We start from the raw sequence: 17503 nt of genomic DNA, 5'->3' as shown, positions 1-17503 counted from the left end.
TAGCACAAGTCCCCTCCGGTACTTGAGGTAACAGCAGTCGCATCTTTTCACCTGCGCAGCTCGATCTCTCAGTGTCGAGGAGTAACGCGTGGGAGGCTCACGCTGCCCCCGACACTTCCTGATTCTACTGCGCAGGCGCACCAACCGACTTGTAGGAGTCGCTTGTTCACAACGTTCGATCCCCACCCTTCAGTTTTCCCTCCCCGTAATACGGCCAATGTGTATTACTGCGGACGACCAGCTAAACTGAAAACAATGTGGAGAGCTGGATTCGAACACGCGAATCCTAGCGTCTCCACACTGGTGGCGAGTGCCTTGCCCACTACACCACCTAGCCGCCCCTGTAAAAGTACACATTCTATGTGACGTTTGTGTATCCATTGACCTCTATAGGTTGTTAAAGTGGTATGTGGTCCAGTTATGCTGCTCTGATTACGTCCTCTTGAAGTTGACAGGCTTCAAATGTGTAAGTATATAATCTTCATAAATGTTTAATTTTGTATATTATGTTTTCTATGCAAAATCCTTTTCTTCAAAGTAACTAGTAACTGATGGGTTCAGATACATGTAGTGGAGTAAAAAGTACAATATTTTCCTTGAAATGTTGTGGAGTTGTGAAAATACTCACATAAAGTACAAGTAGCTCGAAAATGTACTTCAGTGCAGTACTTCGACTAAAAATACTTAGTTACTTTCCACCACTGAGAACAATCAATAGTTTTAAATGTCAATACAATGTATCGATTTAATGTTTTTAGAATTCTCAATTCTGTGTTGAGATTGTTACTCTCCTATAGAAGTATAATGTATCCTCCCCTGTTTCAACCCTTTCTCCCTTCATCCCTTCCATAATTATCATGTCACAGGGAATCATCGCAGAGATAAGGACACATAATTTCTCATAACTGTCATCAACGCTTTAATACTTTGATAGGACACTCATCACACCGTCAACACTTTGAAACAAGGTTAATGACACATTGTCTCATATCAGACATCCGCCTCTTCACAGCCAAACTACAGAATACAATGGGACCTACTCGTATGATTTTGGGGGTTAATTACTCCCTTTTTTTAAGATGCCACACATAAAGCCAGTCGTGGACACATAGCAGAGGTGACGACACAACACACCGCACACACTAGCAGGTGACGAGGCCACATGGCCGGGACCCCCTAATGCCTTGAACAAAACAACTTGCAGTTCCAACCTTCTTGCAGTGTGTCGATGGATTCAAGTGTAAGGAAGATTGTAGGCTAGTCGCCTCCCTACACTGCAAAGAAATGTCCATCTTAACCATTCTTTTCTTTTTTAAACAAGCAAAACATTTGGTTTTACGTGTTTAAATGCAATTCAGCTCACTTTTAATTAGAAATTCGAAACACGCTGAACTGTATTTGAGACAAACGTGAAAGTGCACCCTGTTAACGGAGTTTCTTTCACTTGTTTTAAGGAGACTGCTGTTCTAAAGAATCAATATAAGATTGAATTACTATAGAATCAATAGGCTATAAGATTGAACTACTATAAAGACAGTCTATCCAATCCAAGGAACCTCAACTGTCCAGGTTTTCAGCAAAAACAAGGCCTCACATCTATGTAACGGGATCCTTCTGGCTCATGTAGCCTCTATATAAGCAGCTTTTGGGAATAAATTACGGGATTCAAAGTGCTGTTAAAAAATAATATGAGAACTAGACACAAAAGGCTCCATCGCTCAACCCCGTCTCTCTAGAATCACTAGTCTTTCTCCACACGGTGTTCATGTAGCATAAATAAGTTAGCCAGATAGCTTCACTAATAGATCCTATAGCTTGTTATTTTCTAACTTGTCGTTTCTAGTAAATCATCTAGATGATTGTCATCTAGGTAAATTATATCATTATTTGGGTGGGTGCGCTAGAAAATACAAAGTTGTATCAGAATATTTCGCTAAGTTAGCTGGCTAGCTCGGTGACGCCAAGCGACCATTTTGAGTGACGTGGGGCGGCAGCTCGGTGCGACTCAGATGGCTGAGGCGTCGGTGTCTTTGGGTCGGATGCGCGTCACATGCTCCAGCTGACCGGAGTCCGAGATGTCGTAGCTGGTCTTGTACTTGGCCAGGATCTTCATCAGGGGGCGGAGCTTCAGCCACCACTGCTCCTTGGGAATCCTGTGGCTGATGGGAAGGAAGGAAGGAACGAAGTCCAGATCAAGTTAGGATCAAGGATCAAGACCATAGACATATATAAAGGCTAGATGACTCACCCGCGCTGCTGGCCAATGGAGACAGACATTGCCACATGGCGGCCATCTTGCCACCAGCACACCCACTCATAACATGAATGTCTATGGTGCATGTCTGTCTGTCTATCTATCTATCTATCTATCTATCTATCTATCTATCTATCTATCTATCTATCTATCTATCTATCTATCTATCTATCTATCTATCTATCTATCTATCTATCTATCTATCTATCTAGGTCATCCTCGGACGGGCCCTCCATCGGTGCTTCCAGTCATCCCGATCCTCCATGCATCTGGCTAGCTCGCCAGTGCTTTCTGTTCCCTCATCTCTCCTGAGTATGTCCACGTAGGTGAGTGTGGGACGTCCTCGTGATCGATGCCCGTGTGTTGGCTCCCACTAGGGTTGCCACCCGTCCCGTTAAATACGGAATCGTCCCGTAATTGGAAACTAAAAGACTTGTTCCGTATTGAACTGATACGGGATGCACTTTGTCCCGTATTTTAAGGTTGCCAGTATTGTGAGAGAAATGAGCCAGCCGACCTACAAAAACAAGCCAAAAACAAGCAAAATTGTGTCCAAAAGTTGCGGAAAATAAACAGACTTGGCAACTCTGGTATGATGGGCGTGCACTCAGCAGCTCACGACCAATGAGAATTTGCGCTTTCACGTTGCTACAACGTTCTGTGCCGTTGTGCCAATCCTCAAGTTACTTCTGCTCAGCTCAGTCACTGCATCACCGGGCTGTTTGAAAATGTGTACAGCAGACACTCCACCGCATCCTAAAAAGACAAAACACCTCCAGAAGTACAGACCTGAGTGGGAACTGGCAAACCCCTGGCTTGATAGCGTCAGTGGAGATGTTTATAAAGCAAACTGCAAAGTGTGTAGGTGTGTGTTTTCTGTGGCGCATGGTGGACTGACTGACGTCAAACAGCATGCCTCAGGAGAACAAAAATATTCCAGAAATATAAGAACTCAGAGGACCCAAGCACAGGTTTCACAGTTCTTCATGACTGAAACATCTCCTGAGATTGATTCGGTATGGGATATTACATCTTATTTATCTGGTTGTGTTTTTAACTAGATGTCAGTATTTCTATTTACCTGCCCTGGCAGCCAGGAGCCTACATATTGGCTGCTGATGTGGGCATAGTCTAGGCCAGGGGTGGCCAACCCGCGGCTCGCGAGCCGCATGCGGCTCTTTGCCCGTCAATGTGCGGCTCTTCCATCCATAAAAAAAAATCTTTTTTACTTTTTTTTTTATGTCACTCATTCCATAAGGACGTAGAATAAACATTTACAAAAAAAATTAAATGATCCATTTGCATGTTCTTGGTATCTGAATCTAGGGACATATATGGATCAGTGTCAGAAATAGTGTGTCTGTTACTAGGCTTGAGTAAATTGTAATGAACCAAAGGAGAATATCAATTCTATTTAAAAAGTTTTTTATCTTTGACTGTGAATAACACCATGCTAAAATTTACAGACCTGAAAAATCTAAGCAAATTAATAAAGGGAAGATGATTAAACAGAAGGTTTTGTAGATACAGTACTGAATTCTGCCATCTTTTTTATAATGTAAATTTCTCCACCATTTTTTATCATATTGCAACACCGTTTTTTGCAAGACGTTCACAGAAAGATAGAGAAACTAACTGCGTTCTGTTTTATGGCAATAACGTTCAAGTTTGTGGGAGATGATCCCAAAAAATAAGAGAAATAAAAAAGTTAATCCAGAAGTCAGATGATTGACAGGGGCTGGTGTGAGCTGGGTAGGGTAGTTTTTCGAAATTTGAAAGCCCTGAGTCTCTTCCTTCAAAAGACTACACTCACTTTTGGATGTGCCACTTCCACGCCGGTTTCCGACTCAATGCCCTGAGATTTCTATAATCTTATATTTCACTAATAACAGTTAAAATAATTGGTAAACAAACGTAATGCTGAAAATATACACTTTTACTGTATATCTCGGGCTTAAGAGGTTAACCCTGTGAGGCCCGAATTAAAAAGACATTAGCAACTTCAGAGGCCAGAGGGTGGGACATATAAACACATTTACTATCAAATAGCATTGTGAGGCTGAACAACAGGACCAATTGACTATACATGTGCTTAAAGGGGAACTATCTCATAAATGGCCTTTTTCAGTGTTTACCATTGTTTCTTAGCTATGTGGACTTATATTAATAGGATCTATGTCTCTAATTCTCATATTGGCGCATTCTTCCAATTCTCCTCTCACAATATTCACCCTCACTGAACTTAGTCATCTGAAAATGTGCATATCTGTGATGTCAGAGATTTCTCAGCTGCATAATAATGTGGCAGTTGGCACCAGGCCACACAGTGGTTGAAGCCCAGCCTCAAAACGGCTTAAGATCTTGAGGTAGAAAAATGCGGTTTTTGAGTACTTGATTCGAAATATTTTTTTTTTTGAAAAAAACCTAGGTGTTCCATAGACTCACAGGAATTGTGTAAAAGTGCCCAAATAGTGAAAGAAATAGTAAAATAGTTCCCCTTTAACATTTTTTAAATGGCTAAAAGTGATTTTGTAATTTTGCAACCGTGGGTCTCACAGGGTACTTTTAACCCTGTGAGGCCCAAATAAAAAAGACATTAGCAACTTCAGAGGCCAGAGGGTGAGACCTATAAACACATGAAGGGTGCCGTGACTGAAAAAAAAAGGTTGAGAAACGCTGGTATATGGTGTGGCTCTTTGTGGTACCACAGTAATTTTTGTGGCTCTTAGTCTCTGACTGGTTGGCCACCCCTGGTCTAGGCTATTTCAGTTGACTAATATGGTTGATTGTTCATTAATGTTGAGTTTTTAAAGTCTAATAAATAAACATGTATTTATATTAAATTATTATTAATCAATATAATTAAATGGTGTGCCCATTTAAACTTGTATGTTGTTATGCTCATCTGGAAAACGGAATTATTCATAATGGATTAACAGTTAATAAATACATAAATAATAGAATTCATAAATACATAAATGCAAAAATACTTAAATAAATACTTAAACATAAATAAATAAATAGTGTTCAAACAACAATATAAAAGTCATACTGTTCAATTTCATTTCATTTAAATTGTATCATCCCACTCCTCCCCTCTAGTCATAGCTGTCAACATTGGCATTTGAAAAACCGGATATTTCGCCCCGCCCCCTTCCCCCCGGCCCGCCCCCTCCCAATGTAGTCTCCTCCCCCTCGTGTGTATATTATTATATTGTCTGCACTGCGCAGCCGTGGAATCGTGAGGCCATAGATTTAGAATAGATAGAAAGGGCACATTGTGGTGTATCATAATTAATTTGTTGAATACAATAGGATTTTTATAACGTTGACACAAATTAAAGAATATTTACACTAAGTTATTTTTTACCTCTTATTTAATTAATTAATTAATTTAATTGTAGGCACTGTTTATATTGTACATAGTCCTGTGTGTTGTATATTATGTCCTATGTTACTTTTGTGTTTATTGTCTCTTTTTATATACACCGTGGGAAGGGGGGCATGTAATTAAATTTTTCTGTATGTCTTGCACAAATTGGAAAATTACAAAGTTGACTTTTAACATGTGTCTATAGTGTCAGACACTAATTGTAATGTTAAAAACGGATACTGCTGTAATATAAAGTGAAATTCTACCATGCCTCAATGTATCAACTTTAAACATACACTAAATGTTAATGTTAATAATGTTAATTTCCATTATTTCCACCATGTGCAACATTTCCTAAGAACAGCAATGTCCATTCTATCAACTCTCCCGGTGCATGCAGAAGTAGAATTGCTGTCTTGTTTTGTATGAATGAGTAGAAATGAAAAACGGAAATCTTCTTTTATTAAAGTAGTTTTGACATGTGATATAGATAAAGATATTGTTTCATTGTGTATTGATTAACTTTACATTTTGCTCTTCATTCATATTACAAAAGTTATACTGGCACATCTAATACAGCGATGGATTATGGGTAAATGCAAACGTTAAAGCAGTGCCAATGTAAGACTGACTTTACATTAAACAAATGACAATAATATAGTATAAAGTAGGGTATTATTTGGACTAAAGAATGGTGTTGTCTCACCCTACTCGCATGTTGAGGGAGAGCACCATACATTATACACTGAGAAACCACGGCCGAGAGTGAGCTCTCCGGGAACAACCCCACTTTGCCAGTGCAGCGATGAGATGGAGGGTTCCCCCTCTTGGGGGGGCCCTCCAAGAGAGGAGATGATGTTTGTATTGTGATTGTATGACAAGAGGAGCAGAGAAGAAGGAGACAGAGACGATAGAAATGTGTTTTGAAGAAGAGGAGTGTAAACTTTCTCAAGTGTGGGCGAAGCAAGAATTGTGGAGGGCAGTAATACGCCACGATGCGTCTACACTGCCGGAAATTCAAATAAGAAGAAGAAGAAGAAGAAAGGATTGAGTGCAGAAAGGATGAAGAGGGGAGCAGAGAGGGCAGTGACGGAGACGGTAGTGATTAAGTTTGAGGGTGGGGCTGTTCCTAGGGAGGTGTTTGTAGGGCGTAGGATGTATAGGGTTAGGGAATTTGTTCAGGATCCTCTTAGGTGCTATAGGTGCCAGGAGTTTGGCCACATAGCTACCACGTGTAGGAAGGGGCTGAGGTGCGCTAGGTGTGGCGGGGAACATGAATATGGGAAGTGTGGAGAGGGAGTGAAGCCGATGTGCTGTAGTTGTGGTGGGGAGCATAGTGTAGCGTTTAGGGGGTGTGAGGTGATGAAGAAGGAGGTTGCGGATCGGAGAGTGAGAAGGGAGGGTAAGTTGTCGTATGCTGAGGCGGTTAGCAGGGTAGGACAGGGCAGCCAAGAAAGGGTGCAGGGGGTTGAAGGAGGGCATTTGACAGAGAGGGTAGAGCAGGAGGAAAGAGAGAGGGGAAGGGAGGAGAAATTAGGTATTGTGGCCTTCGTGGCAGGGGTAGTTACTGGTATGGCAGAGGCTAAGGGTAGAACAGAGATGGTGAAGATGATTGTTAGGATAGCGGTTCAACATCTGGGAGTGGAAGGTCTGGACTGGGAGGAGGTGGTTAGCGAATTGGCTGAGGGGGCTAAGAGGGATAAAGCAGCCCAGAATAAGATCGCAGGGGGCAAGGAGGGTCCCGCGGAGGGGGGCTCAGACAGGAAGTAGCAGCATTAGCTGCACTCCAATGGACAATGTAGTTGATGACGGGGTCCAGTAGAAGAAGAAGAAGAAGAAGAAGAAGAGCCCATAAAAAGAATTGCGGAGGGCAGTAATACGTCACGATGCGTCTACACTGCCGGAAATTCAAATAAGAAGAAGAAGATGCTTCTCTGAATGAAGCACCTTTGGATTTCAGACGGAAGCAAATAGCATTAATGTATTCTGTAAACTTAAAGGGCCATAAGGATAGTCACCCCACGCAAAAGGTATTATTATCATGTCAAGAAAAAGAAAAGAACGAGTTTAAGAGTTTTGGGTGGACAATAGGGAATGAAAGTAGCGAGATAGGGATAGGGGAGATGGAGATAAGCCCGACGGTACCATTGTCTGATGTTCCACCATGGCTGTTTGAGGAGGTGGAGGTAGATTTTCATTTATTGGAAAGAAGGAGGGAAAGAGGTGAGGAAGTGTTGGATAAGTATGAAGTCAATAGGTATATAGAAATGAAGTATGGAGAGCAGATTAAAGTGTACACAGACTCATCAAAGACAATCAGTAGCAAGGTGGGGGTTGCATTTGTAAGCCCAGAAGTAGATATCATGGTAAAGGAGAGGGTGAGTAATAAATTGTCGGTATACACGGGTGAGTTAATGGCTATTTTGTTAGCTATCAATTGGGTGGAAACAATTAAGCCAAGCAAGGTGTTAATAATACTTGTTAAAGGTGTTAAAAATACTTCCCAAAGGTCAGTGAATACCACGATCACAACACCAGAGGGAGCTCCACAAATCATGTAAAACCCAGATTCGGCTCAAACAAGGGACTAAACACGTTTCGCAATTATGCCACAACAATGTGGAACGCCCTACCCAAAGCTGTAAAGGAATGTGAATCACTACCCACCTTCAAAAACACTCTCAAAGAACACCTACGGGAGACTGCAATTCAAAACTGGCCCCTACAAATGTCCTAACCCAGTTGTACAATAAAGACCAAGCATGGCTTTGTCAGTATTCCAATGTACAGCCCCACCCAACCCCACCCCACCTACCCAACCTCCTCCAATGTACAGTTTCTATGTCAAATGTATGTCAGTATTCCAATGTACAGTGTCGTCCCCCCCCCTACCCAACCCCCCCCCCACCTCCAATGTACAGCCCCACCCCACCTACCCAACCTCCCCCAATGCACAGTTTCTATGTCAAATGTATATACACTATTTTTCTGGATTTTTTTAGTATCACAAACAGTACTGTATTTGAAAATCTGGTATGTCATAAATGTATAGATGTAGCAGTACTGTCTATCTGTATGTCGTGTGTGTCATATGATGAATTGAAAATGGGGGACCCTGATGGAAACAAGACGAAAGTCTCTCAGGTCTGCATCCTCTTAACAATTGTATGTATTGAGCTGTACTGTACTGTACCCATTCTGCAATCTGTTAATAAACTTTTCAATCAATCAATCAATCAAGCGTCAGACTCAAGCAGTGCATTAGTGAGTATAAAGAACACGCAGTCAGAATCAAGGCAGGACATTATTTTAGAAATAGCGCAGGCGATGTTTAGGGTAAGGAGGGTTCAAGTTCAAGTCAAGTTTCTTGAATAGTTGTCATACAGAAGTACAGAATACTTTTATACAAAATGCTTCTTACTGTTACGTTCCAGAGACTGTGCTAGACAAGATAAGTATGAAATAAAATAGTATAGCATGTAAAATAGAAGTAAAAATAGAAGTCAGTGTTCAGTATATACATATGTACAATGTTCGATGCAGAATAGAAGTAACTGAGTTACCATACAATATCCTATGCAATGTACTAATATACAATACTATATAGTGCAAAGCAGAAATGGGATGAGGTACAATTTAGGTACAATTTACATGGGTTGTAGTGCAAATCCTTTACCAATAAATATAAAGTGTGTTTAGGTGTTTTAAAGTGTGGAGAGTGGGTGCTGCAGTGTGTTGTTTGTTTAAAGTGAGTGTGTGCGTGTGGATGTGTGTGCTGTGCATTTGATGGTTGTTGCATAGTGTTATTGTTCGTTGAGCAGCCTGATGGCCTGGGGATAGAAGCTTCTTCTGAGTCTTTCTGTGCTTGCCATGAGACTCCGGTATTGCTTGCCTGACCGCAGCAGTTCAAAGAGGCAGTTGTTTGGGTGGCTGGAGTCCTTGATGATTCTCTTAGCCTTACCCATGCACCGCTTGTTGTAAATGTTCTGGAGGGTGGGAAGCCCCCCTCCACTTGTGCGTTCGGCTGAACGTGTCACTCTCTGTAGTCTGCTTCGGTCTTGTGCGGTGCTATTCCCAAACCAGGAGGTGATATTGCCAGTCAGGATGCTCTCTATTGTACATGAATAGAAGTTCTTAAGGATCTTCTGACTGACTTGGAACTTCCTTAGGCGCCTGAGGAAGTAGAGGCGTTGTCGTGCCTTCTTCACAACACTGTCAATGTGTGTGGTCCATGTCAAGTCCTCGGATATGTGGGCTCCGAGGTACTTAAAACTGTTCACTCTCTCAACCGGTGCCCCGTCGATGCTGAGGGGGCTGTAGTCCCTGACCCCCGACCTCCTAAAGTCCACAATCATCTCCTTTGTTTTGCTGACGTTCAGTGAGAGGCTGTTCTCCTGGCACCATCCCGTCAGGACCTCTTCCAGGTAGGCCCTCTCGTCGTTTGCAGAGATCAGGCCCACCACTACTGTGTCGTCAGCTAATTTGATGATTTTGTTGTTGTTCCGCTGTGCCACACAGTCATGTGTGTACAGGGAGTAGAGGAGGGGACTCAGAACACAGCCCTGGGGGGCCCCTATGTTGAGGGTGATGGATGAGGAGGTGCAGTTGCCTGCTCTCACCACCTGGGGTCTGCCCGTCAGGAAGTCCAAGACCCACTGGCAGAGGTCATAGTTCAAGCCCAGGTCCCTGAGCTTGGTTATGAGTTTGGAGGGGACTATGGTATTGAATGCTGAGCTGTAGTCGATAAATAGCATTCTCACATAGTTCCCCTGCCTCTTGTCCAGGTGTGATGCTGCTGTGTGCAGCACATGGGCTATGGCGTCCTCCGTGGACCAGTTGGTCGGCACAGACTTTTAGGACGCGGCCGGGGATGCCGTCCGGTCCTGCTGCCTTCCTGATTTTTTAAAGGTCCACCTCACCTCATGCTCTGTTACCCTGAACACTGAGTCTCCATCAGCAGACCCCCCCCCCCCCCCCATTTCCGTGGCTTGTAGGCTGGTGTTATTCCCAGCCTCAAACCTTGCATAGAATGTATTGAGATCATTTGCTAAGGAGATGTCACTGTTCAGTTTGAGGGAGGTGCCTTTGTAGTCTGCCATCGTTTTGAGGCCCTGCCACATAGCTCTGGAGTCAGCCTGTTCAAACTGAAGTTCAATTTTATTCCTGTAGCGCCGTTTTGCCTCTATTACTGTCCTCCTTACGTTGTATCGCGCCACCTTGTGGTCATTCATGTTGCCTGGCACCAGCCCGGTGTTGTATGCTGTGGTGCGCGCTTTCAGAGCCTCACGGACGGATTTGTCTACCCAGGGCTTTTGATTTGGGTAAACTAATTATGGTAGTGGGGATTGTTTCTTCCACCAAAGTACGAACAAAGTCCAGCACTGTCTCCGTGTAGTCATCAATGTTATCTGTGTTGTCACGGAACACGCTCCAGTCTGTACACTCAAGTGCAGCCTGTAGCGTCTCCTCTGACTCCACATCCCATTTCTGCACCTCTCGCGAGACTACCGGGGCGCTCTTGATCCTTTGTTTATATTTTGGTGAAAGAAAGATGGCCGCATGATCAGATTTTCCGAAGCCACTAGCAGAATGAGCCTTGTATCCACACTTGAATTGCGAGTAACAGTGGTCTAAAATGTTACCGCCTCTGGTGTTACAAGTCACATGCTGATAGAAGTCCGGCAATACCTTTCTCAGATTGGCGCTATTGAAATCACCCACAACCACAATAGCAGCATCAACGTTAGCTGCCTGGAGTTTGTTTACCTCGTCGTGGAGCTTCGAGAGTGCGTCACCAGTGTTTGCTTGTGGTGGAATATACACTCCGACCAGGATGATCGACGTTAACTCCCTCGGGAGGAAGAAAGGCCGACACTTGATGGATATATATTCCAGGTTGGGGGAGCAGTGGTTCGAAAGTTCCTTCACGTTGGTTGGATCGCTCCAATTGTTGTTCAACATGAAGGCTATTCCACCTCCACGCTGTTTTACGGATTCTGCTGTTCTATCCTTGCGGTGAATGAAGAAGTGATTGGCCGGTTGAATATCGTGGTCTGGGACGTCCGGCGTCAACCACGTCTCGATGAAGCAGAGAATGTTAATGTTCTTTAACGTCTCTTTGGAATTGAATCCTTGCTCTGATGTCATCAAGTTTATTGTCTATTGATTGTACATTGGCTAGCAATATACTGGGTAGTGGCGTTCGGTGTCGCCTGGTTCTCAATCTGTTACGGACACCCGCTCCTTCCTCGACGCCTGGTCCCTTTGTTCCGTGGGTCGAGGTATGGTCCTGATGTTCTCAAGATCTCAACAGGCCATTGTTGTGGTTCAGAGAGCTGATCCAGAGAGTAATCCAGTTGGTAAATTTCCCGTAATCCAATGTCTATGAGTGACTGACGGTCATACACATTAAATGCACCAACAGTTGGTACAAACAAAACTCTTAAAACTATAAATATTAACAAAAGTAAGCACAGTCTCGACGGAGCGCACAGACAGGCAGCCGGTTGTTGCGGCGCCATCTCAGGTAGGCGCAGATGTGTGTTTCATATGGGTGCCAGCACATATAGGGGTGGAGGGGAACGAACTGGCGGATACATTTGCTAAGGAAGCAGCTAGTAGAGTAGAAGTAAGTATGGAAGTGAGGTACAGCAAGGCAGAAGTTAAGAGTGTAGTTAAATATGAAATGAAAAAGAAGTGGCAGGAGGAGTGGGATAGAGGAAGTAAAGGTAGGCAGTTTTATAATATCCAGAGGGCAGTAGGGAAGTTGAGAAGTGGGGGTAGGGGTACGAGGGAAGAAGTGATTGTATCAAGAATGAGATTAGGACACACAGGGCTAAATAGTACACTTAGGATGCTGGATAATGGGCAAGCATGAGACGGGTAGGTGTGAGTATTGCAGTAGGCAGGAAACAGTGGAGCATGTGTTAGTGGAGTGTAGTAAGTATAGGGAAGAGAGACGGATCCTCAAAGAAAGGTTAGAGAGAGACCACATCAAGCTGGAGCTAAGAGAAGTGTTGCGACTGAGTTCAGGGAATGTGGGGTATAGGGCACTTTTTTATTTTCTAAATAGTACAGGTTTGAGTGGTAGGATATAGAGTAGTGTAGAATAGTGATTGTCATGTGCATAATCCATCTAGCTCCAAAATCAATTTCAGTAGGTGGCGGTAATGCACCAACACTTTAGTGCCAACCGCCAATAAGAAGAAGAAGAAGGAGGAGAAGAAGAAGAAGAAGAAGAAGAAGAAGAAGAAGAAGAAGAAGAAGAAGAAGAAGGAGGAGGAGGAGGAGGAGGAGGAGGAGGAGGAGGAGGAGGAGGAGGAGGAGGAGGAGGAGGAGGAGGAGGAGGAGGAGGAGGAGGAGGAGGAGGAGGAGGAGGAGGAGGAGGAGGAGGAGGAGGAGGAGGAGGAGGAGGAGGAGGAGGAGGAGGAGGAGGAGGAGGAGGAGGAGGAGGAGGAGGAGGAGGAGGAGGAGGAGGAGGAGGAGGAGGAGGAGGAGGAGGAGGAGAAACGTTCTAATCTACACTGCTGCCACCTCGTCACGGAGGGGAATTGCAGCTATTTGGTAAAAAGTTTAAAAAAAAAAAAAAAACGGGAACGTGATGACGGCGGGAAGGAAGGTTGAAATATGTGACAATCCCGGGAAAAACGGGTTGGTTGACAGCTATGCTCTAGGTTACTGCAGCTGAGGTGACACAGGCATACCACACGGTTAAACACAACCTCAGCTACAACAGTGCTGACTGTTTGTTTTCTATGCATTTCAGGAGTTTGGGGGGCTGGCTCCCCAAAATAATTAAATAACATAACCCTAACCCTAAAACCGAAATAAAGTAAAAGAAAAAAATAGCGCACGCTCTGTGAAAGGTGTCCCTTATTTCTATTAGTGAAAGGTGGCAACCTAGCTCCTACAGCACAAGTTTGCTGGTTGGCAGCTCATGGTGTCTCTGGCAGTGACCTGCCAGCCTCATTCTCCTGACTGCCACTTTCTCGCTCACCCTTAGCACCAGGGGCGCGGCTAGGGGGTGGCTACCTGGGCTCAAGCCCTGAATGTTTTCTGAAAAGCCCCGAATCTACTTAAAAATAAATAAAAAAATTGACAATTATTCATTGTTACATGAAAATATGTTTGCACCAGATTTAGCAGAAGCTAATTTCCATCTGTAGTCTATCCAGCTGCTAACTGTATTTGAGTGAGTTAAGTCTTGGTGTTATGGTAGACTCAGACCTAAGCTTTAAATCACAATCAACAAGTTGACAAAAACAATTCTTCCACCTTAGAAACATAGCTAAAGTACGGCCATTTATAAATCAAAAGGACGCTGAAAACCAGATCCATGCCTTTATCTCAAGCCGACTTGACTACTGTAATGCACTCCTTACCGGCCTCCCGAAAAAATACGATGATAACTATTTTATTGCAATGCACTATTGCATTATTTTATTCTATTTTACTAACTTTTTTTTGCACTGCACTATTTTACTTTGTATCAGTGATAATCAAACCGTAAACAGACGCCTATTAACACTTTCAGCGCCAGATGGCGGGTTACTGTTACTGTTGAAAGGCCAGCGCCTTTTAACATGGGGATACGTGGCTGTGTTTGCAGGCCTAAAGCTATATTATATATTATAGCTATGGATCTAATAATATAGTCGATTGTCATTGAGTTTCTTCCGGTCAAGATGCAAAAAACAGATAATTTTTCCATCCATACATTTCCGTTTTATACCGTCGTGAATATGAGTGTAGTTTCAGGGTGGTCTGGTGTCATTTCCAAAATGCTTCGTAATGGCCGGCAACGTGTATTCTAGTAAACGCGTTATCGTTTCTTCCCTGGACTAGCTACTGTTCTCAAATCAAATTTAGATTATCGGTATTATGTTTATGCTTTGATCGCCACACATACACCCTGATCAGCAAGAAGGAATTTTTGGATCAACGCAATATTGATACCATATAGTCCTTACCTTGACCAGGATCTGTCCCGAAAAGAATATTCCAATTATCTGATCACCATTCCAAGTATTGATGTCGATCAAGGTGCCAACGTAATCCAGCATTGATCATGAACCCGACCCTCGTCGATGCATGCGTTATAAGCGTTTGGCTTGACCGAGTAGTTAGACCCCGCCTGCAGGCCGCAGCTAGGCCCAGACACCAAGCCACATCGTTTCAAATGGAGTGCAATAGTGGCCGTTAGGCGGCGGTATTGGACTTTTGAGATCTCAGACCCATCCCCAGTGATAACACAGGCTGCCGGCATGTCTTTATGAATGGAAATATCGCATAAAAGAAACAACGATGAAAACCCGACTATACTCTGGTTTTCGGGGGTCCTGGCACTCAACGTTCGGCGAGTTAACCCTAGATCTTAGATCCTAATATGAAAAACGATGTGATTTAATGTTCTATGTCTTACCTTGACTTTGTCTATTTTGCTGCTATCTATTTTATGCTTTATGTCTCTGCACTTTATGCATTGCTCTTGATCTGCCAATGTTGTGCTCATTTTATGCCCGTCTTTTTTTTACTGCTGTGAAGCACTTTGAGCTGCAATTCTTGTATGAAAGGTGCTATACAAATACAGTTTATTATTATTATTATTATTATTATTATTGTTTGCTTCATTAATTAAAGGGTGTGAATTTAAGTGTTCTCTAGTGCCTTTTGTCCGCTTTAAGGTGGTGGTATACGCTAAAGGCTAAGCCCCGGATCTCCTACAATCCTAAATCCGCCCCTGCTTAGCACCCCCCCATACAAGTTTGCATTAGTGACATGCTCATCCCTGTTGATGTTGAGCACCACATGCATCATTCTGGTGTAGCACCCATCCAGGGACTTCTGCAGGGTGGGCTTCAGGGTCCAGCATTCACTGTCATACAAAAGGACAGACTCAACTGTTGCATGAAAGAAATTTAGCTTGATTTGACGGAGAGGTTGGATTTCCACACACTGGTCATGCCGTTCAGAGCCCTCCACGCAAGTGCCTTCCTCACTTTAAGGTCTTGCTCGGACGAGTTGACCCACGAGCCCAGGTATTTGAAATCACCGACTTCCTTTAGAGCAGTGCCTCCTGTTGTCGTTAGAGGTATTACTATTGAGATAACATTTGTAAATGGGTTGAAAATTGAGCAAGCTATGGTTATTTCAATAGTACATGCACCATAGACATTCATGTTATGAGTGGGCATGCTGCCTGTGACAAGATGGCCGCCGGTGAACTATGCTGGAGACTCCGCCTTGCACCATCTAGTTATATATATCTATGATCAAGCCGAGCGGTCAAGGCCGAGCCTCGTTCATAAACCTTTTGACAAATGAATATACAGGACTATGATGTCATACATGTATTGTCTTCTCAATCTATATTCTATTATACAATTTAGTCTATACTTAAACCCAGAATTGAAACGCAACACATGTTTAACTTTTCTCTCACGTAACATTCAATACGATTGAAGGAGCTTGACTAAAAAAATGGATGGAAATGCTATAGGGCTGTCAACCACTAAACAATTAGGTAGAATGACAATTCTGTAGACACATGATTTGCTTGTATTAATCGTGTTAACGCATGTATATATTTTTTTTATATATATACGGTATATATATATATATATAAATAAATACCTAAATCTGTTTAGGGGCTGCAGTCCCGTAATTAATTGCACAAATTGTTCTTAACGCCTTATGGTTTTCAAATGAATCTTAATAAATGTACACATTAATATTGACCGCCCTAAAATGTTATTTTCCCCATACATGTGCAAGCCCAATAGAATATTTTAGGACAGTCTTACACAAAATCAGTCTCGTCTCGCAGCTGCACCACTGGCTGGAAGACCATGGCTCTGCGACGCATTCCCAGCAAACACGCGGAGTCCTCTGTGTTCACAAACACTTTCCCTGTACAGAGGTAAAGGTCAATAGGTCACACACACGCACACTAGCATCCACGACTTACAGCACAGGCAAGACAGCACTCTAAAACAAGCACAGCACCCCCACCCTCATACAACTTCACTGGCTCCCTGTAAAATCTCGTGTCACCTTCAAGATCCTCCTGCTCACATATAAATCCCTACACACCACCGCCCCTCAATACCTATCCGACCTTCTCCACACCTACACCCCCTCCCAGAATCTCTACTCCTCTGACACAGGCTTACTTACCATCCCACAAGCCAGGTTGCGGACCTTCGGGACAGGGCTTATAGTGTGGTTGCCCCCACCCTTTGGAACTCCCTCCCCATGGACATCCGAAATGTCAATTATCTTAAAAACCTGCTGAAGACCTATCTTCACGCAGGCATATGGTCTCTGATGCTCCTGAGCATCCTATTCATTGTTTGTTCTGTTTGCTCTGTTCTGTTTTCGTATTTTGTTTCTTAGTTTAGGTCACCGTTATCCTCTCCCCTCCCCCTTTTTTTGTGTAAAGCGCCTTGGAAATGAAAGGCGCTATATAAATTGTATTCAAGTCATTATTATTATTATGCTAATGCAGTGACAAATAAACACAAACGTATAGAGAAGGTTCAAGGGGGAATAGTGTAATTTCACTATTTCATTCACTAGAGGTTAGGCCCAATGAGAGAATGTGTAAGAGTGACTGCAGTGGTGGAAGAGGTACACAGTTCCTTTACTTAACTAAGTAAAAGTAGAAATACCCAGATAAATGAGTACTCTTGTAAAAGTAAAAGTCCTCCATTCAAATTCTACTTGAGTAAAAGTAGAGATGTATTTGAATGTACTTAAGTATCTAAAGTAAAAGTATGCATTCTACATGATGTTTGTGTATTCCAGTGCTTGGAATTCAAACCTCGATCCATTGACCTCTAAAGGTGATGTTAAAGTGGTATGTGGTCCAGTTATGC

General features: G+C 43.1%; 1 protein-coding gene across 5 annotated transcripts in view; it reads right to left on the bottom strand.

Moving 5' to 3' along the window:
- Positions 1 to 904: 904 nt before the first annotated feature.
- The window catches only part of LOC311227043 (ATP-dependent 6-phosphofructokinase, platelet type-like), a 234266-nt gene continuing 217667 nt past the window's right edge, over positions 905 to 17503 (bottom strand). For all 5 annotated transcript variants that reach the window (XM_084312556.1, XM_084312558.1, XM_084312555.1 and 2 more), the window contains 2 exons: positions 16430 to 16535; positions 905 to 2159 (listed from right to left, as the gene is read on the bottom strand). In XM_084312556.1, the coding sequence (XP_084168682.1) occupies positions 2006 to 2159; positions 16430 to 16535 (260 nt within the window). In that variant the 3' untranslated portion in view covers positions 905 to 2005. The remainder of the gene's footprint in view (positions 2160 to 16429; positions 16536 to 17503) is intronic.

Source organism: Notolepis coatsorum, assembly GCF_963971535.1.
Source record: "Notolepis coatsorum genome assembly, chromosome: 4".
NCBI lineage: Eukaryota > Metazoa > Chordata > Actinopteri > Aulopiformes > Paralepididae > Notolepis > Notolepis coatsorum.
This window is presented reverse-complemented; position numbering and strand designations above follow the sequence as displayed.